General features: G+C 41.8%; 1 protein-coding gene across 1 annotated transcript; it reads left to right on the top strand.

The window, feature by feature from the left end:
• Positions 1–389: 389 nt before the first annotated feature.
• On the top strand, positions 390–5,514 carry LOC308170860 (leukocyte elastase inhibitor-like; the record flags this gene model as incomplete). Its single annotated transcript, XM_080545717.1, has 7 exons — positions 390–438; positions 1,170–1,351; positions 1,481–1,618; positions 1,731–1,845; positions 3,297–3,439; positions 4,063–4,230; positions 5,089–5,514. The coding sequence occupies 7 exons, from the start codon at positions 390–392 to the stop codon at positions 5,512–5,514; spliced, it is 1,221 nt and encodes a 406-aa protein (XP_080401843.1).
• Positions 5,515–6,940: the final 1,426 nt, after the last annotated feature.

The raw sequence follows: 6,940 nt of genomic DNA, 5'->3' as shown, positions 1-6,940 counted from the left end.
ACAAAACCTTAAAAAAGTGTTTATTTAGAAATGATTTATTATGGGGGAGGACAACTTCATGTTTTTTTTAAGTTGGAGGGGACCTCCCCTCCGACTCCCCCGGGCTCTGCTCCCATGGCAACACGTGTCGTAACATTCATGCGAAATATCCAGGAAGTCCATCCCACTTGTATAAACAGAGAAGGCTGTAACAAATGCCAGACTGTCTGTGCTGATGATTCTTGGAGTGAGGTTTTCAGAGCTGGGATTGAACACACACATACAGCTGGGAGTAGCCTGTCTACAACAAAGTCGATTATTGGGAAACATTTAATCTCGAGGGAGAGTATAGTTACACAAACAGGATCATTTTGATCTGGATTATATCTGTGCCTCAACCCGTGGAGAAAATGGGATCTTGTTTCAACTTCTTTCGCCAGAAACAACCGGTGTCCACTGGTAAGTCACCTTTAACAACAACAAGCTCTGGCTGATAAAATATTAAATATTAAATTAAAATTAAAAATGAAAAATTATTATAATTTTTATATACCAACCATCAAAGACAAAACAACAAAAGACAAAAAAAGAGAAACATACAATAACAAAATTCACAAACAAACATAAACACACACAACTTGCATCAATTTTGGATTGAATAAAAAAAAACAATACAAAAACAAAACTTTCCTCCACTTTGTATAAAGTATTCTATCCTACATGTTCTTCGTGTGTGGTTCCCACAGCTTGTCGGCTGGGTCCATAATTTAGTTCAACATAAGTGCAATATTGAAATACAACTGTGAACATTCTAAACCTGCTAACTGCGACACTTTAATGAATGTGCAACAAATACTATGTGCAATATGACAACCCTTGTGTACATAAGGTTCAGATATAGGAAACTGTTAGGATATTTATAGCATAGCATAGAGAACAGCACAGTGTTTTATTGTATAGTATAGTAGTATAGTATAGTAGATAGTGTACATAGCCTTTATTTATGTAAACCAGCTCTTTTCCCTTTTTTATTTTACCCTTGGCCCTCTTGTTTTTAGTCTTTTTTCCAAGCACCAGGGGAGCCCCCCTCCTAAATTTCGTTCTATGGTACCTGTACTGTATTAATGACAATAAAGACCATTCATTCATTCATAGTTCCATTTTGTTCATTCATTCTCCTGTGTCTTCAGCCACGGCAGACTTGGACTCTATTGCCAGCTCCAACACATCATTTGCCGTGGAACTTTACCGCACTCTCAGTGCGACCAAGGCAGACACCGGGAACCTGTTCTTCTCCCCCCTGAGCATCAGCTCGGCATTGGCAATGGTCTACCTTGGTGCCAAAGGAGACACTGCTGATCAGATGGCAAAGGTACACACACACGCACACACACACACACACACACACACACACACACACACACACACACAAATGACTGACTGTTTTTGATACAAATTATGAACGAGAGATACTCTCCTCTCCTTCTCCTTCTCTTCTCAGACCCTCTGTTTTGACGCAGACACTGATGTCCACTCAGGCTTTCAGTCACTGGGCTCTAATATCAACGATCCCTCAGCTGAGTACAAACTGAAACTCGCCAACCGCCTGTATGGAGACAATACCTACAACTTCTTACATGTGAGTTAGACCAGTCCCCCCCTATGTACTGTATAGTAACTCTGATGAAGGCTGTTTTATAATGGGTATATAATATATAATAAATAATATTAAAGTTTTTTTTTTAACACAGACGTTCATTGAAGCCACCCAGAAGTTCTACCATGCAGACCCGAAGGCTGTGGATTTCAAAAGTCCAGAGGAGACCAGGAAGCAGATCAACAGCTGGGTGGAGAAACAGACAGACAGTAAGATCTCATACCCTGATACTGTACACTGCTAACATTAACCAACTGTAATTTTGTGTGTGCACATCCTAACCATTTTGCAGTACAGGTTTTATCATTATAAAAGGTTAAGGTCTACATTTATTTGACTGTAGATCTCATGTAGTCGATAGACTGATATTATGAAATGATGTGTCATACATTGAAATCTGAAAACAGTTAAAGAGGATATGCTTATTTGAATGTCGGTACACCTCAAACGAAGAATGGAAGAAACTTGCTCAAAAAACACGCAAAACAACTGCTAGAATCAGAATCAGAATTGCTTTTGTTACATCAATGTATGGGTACACAGAGTAAAGTTCTTGGGTTCAGGTTCATTTGACATAGGCATTGCAGTAGAATCATAAACAATAATAAAGTAGGCCAGATATAAGAACAACAAATCAGCAATCAACAATAACAGTGATAAAAATAAGCCGTAAATAAGCAGCTATAGTAGCTGTAAAGAACCCCAAGAAAAGTTATTATTTTATGTTGATTAACCTGCCATACATTTGTAAACTGCTTTGTTATGTGATTCATATGTTGTTTGAATAGGATATCGGTGACTTTTATTTTGAAGAGCTTTAGGCAAAATGTGTATGTATTTTGGTTTAATTAGGCCTCCGTAGTTAGAAAGCTCACACAAGTTCGCCATTTGGTGCTGAACACAAAAAGAGATTGACGGTAAAGGAAGACAGTTTTAATGGACCCGTATGAGGCCATAAGTTCTTATGGTGCAATTTATTTGATTGTTTGATTATCACATGTGGACTTTCAAGGTTCAATAAAGGAAAGAAGAAGGAAATAAACACTTTAAGTTACAGCAGTAAGTCTTAAGCCTTTTCATATACGGGGATCCGTTACACTAGCAATAGCAGCAGAATGCAAAAAAATCAACAACAATAGAATAAGTAGTATCAGCAAATCAGCATATCAGCGACATTATTAATGTATCAATGTTAAGCGTTAAGTTCAAGTATTAGTCAGGTGTGCGAGAACGCTGTGCACGTTGCAGTGAGATGTAATACACTATCGTATAGTCGTGAAATATGGTGCAGATATGGGGGCAGTACAGAGTTCAAGTAGGTAGTGTTCAGGTAATCAGGTATCCATCATATATATTATTAATGCAGTGGGGATGGTATGGGAGAGACAGTCCTTTGCTTTATGCTAGTGCATTTCCCAAGGAGCCCGATTGCTTGGGGAAAACAGCTGTTAGACATCCTCTGGGTTTTGGCCCTGAGGCTACGGTACCGTTTCCCTGACGGGACAGATTCTGAACAGATTCTGATTTCTCTGGCTGGGGTCTTTGATGATCCTGAGGGCCTTACTAACACACCGCATCGCTGTAGATGGTCCTGGATGGAGGAGGGTAGGACACAACTGCTGATGAAGTGGCTTCTTCATTTGTGTTGATTGATCTACAGATAAGATTAAAGAGCTTCTGAAACCTGGCGTTCTAAGCGAAATGACCAAGCTGGTTCTGGTGAACGCTGTCTACTTCAAAGCACGCTGGTTACATGAGTTCACCGGGGATGAAACAAGAGAGTACCCCTTTAAAGTCAGCCAGGTGAGAAAGGCATACAGGCTTTTTATCTTGCATCTGTTTATCCACTTACATTATTTAAGCAATATCACACGAGCACGGCTGTGATTCGGTCGTAGGTACGAGGCCGCAGGCCGAGTACCGAGGACAATCACAGCCGTGCTGATATTCAGTATAACAGCACGACTTTGAGTGTGATATTGCTTTTATACAACAGTTCTACAGCGTCATTTATTAGTTAACAGTAATAAGTGACAACAGATTATGATTTGTTTGTTTATTTAATCATTTATTTTGGCTCTGTCAACAAAAAAGAGTTCCGCAACTGGACTGTTGCCTAGTAACCTGAACACAAACATCTGCAGGCTAGCTACTTTGATATTAACGGTTATTTCGGAGTGATACCTATAGTTAAAAGTCCCAGTGCTGTTATACTGTATATCAGCACTCATGGAATGCCTCTTGTCCAATCAAATTACTTGGTCGGAACTAACTGTTGTATAATTGTACTTATTGCAAGTCGTTACGAACATTGATCTAGCCTTTTGCATAAACGCTGTAGGAAAATACATCCTCAGGGACTACAGTAAGATGGATTGTGATGTGATTATCGAGGACCCTTTCTCTTATTAACTGTGTGGTTTCAGAAAGAGACCAGAACTGTTCAGATGATGTCGAACTACAACAAGTTCCCCTACAAACACGTCCACCAGTATCACCTTAAGGTTCTTGAGCTTCCTTATCTGAGGGAGGAGCTGAGCATGTTCTTCCTGCTGCCTGACGAGACCGCAGATGGTTCTGACCCACTGCTGAAGGTACAGTACTGGACACAACCACCCATAGTCACACCTGGTCCTAACCCACTACTGAAGGTACAGTACTGTACACAACCACCCATGGTCACACCTGGTCCTGACCCACTGCTGAAGGTACAGTACTGTACACAACCACCCATGGTCACACCTGGTCCTAACCCACTACTGAAGCTAAGACATCTCCTGGGTAGTAATACTGACCCACTACTGACACTACACACAAACTCTGATGGTCACACCTGGTACTGATTCACAAAAGGTACACAACCTCCCATAGTCACACCTGGTATATATATATCTATATATCTATATACAGTATCTATGTATCTCTCTATCTATATTTCCCTCATTTATCTATAGATAAATAGATAGATGAGAGGTATTATGGTAGCGGGGGGAAGTTAAAGATGTTGTGTTGGATGGATGGATGGATGGATGGATGAATGGATGAATGGATGGATGGATGGATGGATGGATGGATGGATGGATGGATGAATGGATGGATGGATGGATGGCTGGCTGGATGGATGAATGGATGGATGGATGGATGGATGGATGGATGAATGGATGAATGGATGGATGGATGGATGAATGGATGAATGGATGGATGAATGGATGAATGGATGAATGGATGAATGGATGGATGGATGGATGGATGGATGGATAGATGGATGGATGGATGGTTGGTTGGTTGGTTGGTTGGTTTGATGGATGAATGCATAGATGAAAGAAGAATACTCACACCAAAAATAGTCACACCTGGTAGCCTACTGACCCACCACTGGCGGTATATAGACAGCCTCCTATAGTCACACCTGGTACTTTGCTAATCGGCTGTATCCCTACTGTCTGTCAAAGTTGGAGAGAAAGCTGACACCCAAGAGGATTGACACCTGGACAAAACGGGAGAACATGGATGTGAAACACAATGTCGATGTCAAAATACCCAAGTTTAAACTGCAGGAGGACTACGAGTTGAATGCACCCCTGGCCTCTCTGGGAATGACAGACGTGTTTAACCAGGAAAGAGCTGACCTGTCTGGGATGACCGGAGGATCAGAGGAAGGGCTTTACCTCTCCACTGTGGCCCATATGGCCTTCGTGGGCGTGAACGAGATAGGCACAGAGGCAGCCGCCTCCACAGCGGAGAGTATGAAAACGTACGGTTTGTTCGGTACAGAGCATGACTTTATAGCAGACCACCCTTTTCTGTTCTTTATCAGACACAACAAGACCAAATCCATTCTCTTCCTGGGCAGGTTTGCCTCTCCTAGAGTAGAGTAACAGGGAGGGACAGCAGCTCGCATCAGATTCAAGACCCTGGTGCTTGCATACCAGGCAGCTAAAGGGACAGCCCCTGCCTACCTGAAGGAAATGGTAACCCCCCAAACCCCTGCCCGCTCACTCCGCTCCTCCACCTCGGCTGGCCGACTGGCCCCACCTCCTCTACACAGCAGTCGGGCTGCCCGATCACGTCTCTTCACAACACTGGCTCCCCGCTGGTGGAACGAGCTCCCCACGGCTGTCAGAACGGCAGAGTCACTACCCATCTTCCGTCGTAGACTGAAGACCCATCTCTTCAGGTTACATCTTAACTGCTCCTCCTGAGACATCTTCTGACCCTCACCACTACGTCTCCTAAAGACACCCGCTTTCCCCTCTACTGTGTCCCTAAGAACTTCTATTGCCCCCCTTGTACTGTTTCTCAGTTTCTCCAGTAATAAAAAAAAAGAATTTAAAAAAAAAAGTTTTAGTAGAAGGCGATAATAGGGAGAAGGTTTTTCCTCCTATCAGTGGCCCCGGGCCCGAGCTAGAGTACTCTTCCTGCAACGAATAGTGGACTGCTGATTCACATGCTTAGTATTCAAATGTATTGATTGTAAGTCGCTTTGGAATAAGGCGTCTGCTAAATGCCAAAAATGTAAATGTAAATGAGCGACAGAGGCAGGTTGGGGTTACTGTCTTATAAAGAGAAAATAATGGTAAAGCCAAAGCACTGCATTTTTGTTTTTCAATGAATGGAATGAATGCACCAATGTAATGCATGTGTGCTGTAGCATCTCGCCACTGACCACTTCCTGTTTTTAAAGTGTTTACCTACTCTCCTCTGTTTCAGTGTGTGATCTTAAGTGTATTCGAAATCTTTGTAATGTGTAAATATTGTGAAAATGAAACTATTTTGATTCGACAATATCGAATATTGAATGTCAATCTCCACATTCAAAACTCACCTCAAAACTCACTTGTTTACGCAGGCGTATGCCCGTTGATTTACTGTTCCCGTGCTGCTCTGCTGCTCTGCTGCTAGCTATGTTTATACTGTATATGTATTTGTTGTACGGCGACCTTGAGTGCCATGAAAGGCGCCTTATAAAATAAATGTATTATTATTATTATTATTATGTTCTTGAGAGACTGAAACACAGTAGGGAGTTTGTGTAATAATATTGCCAAATAATGTAACCTCGCTATGTCTTACAGTACATAACTATGTTCACAGTGATACCAGAGACCTTTATTATGCAGCTATTTAGTAATACCCAAGCTGAAACTGCAGGAGGACCTTCAAGTTTAGTTCACTCCTGGCCTCCATAAAGTTTTCAATCAATCAAGTTTAGTTCACTCCTGGCCTCCATGGGCATGGCAGAGGTGCAGTCACTCACTGCTTTCTTTTTTTTCTTTTCTTCTTCAACATTTTTGTAATGTATAT

The sequence above is a fragment of the Nansenia antarctica genome (genome assembly GCF_963989245.1).
Source record: "Nansenia antarctica genome assembly, chromosome: 15".
Classification (NCBI taxonomy): Eukaryota; Metazoa; Chordata; class Actinopteri; order Argentiniformes; family Microstomatidae; genus Nansenia; species Nansenia antarctica.
Note: the sequence above shows the minus strand (reverse complement) of the source record. Positions and strands in the feature narration are given on the sequence as shown.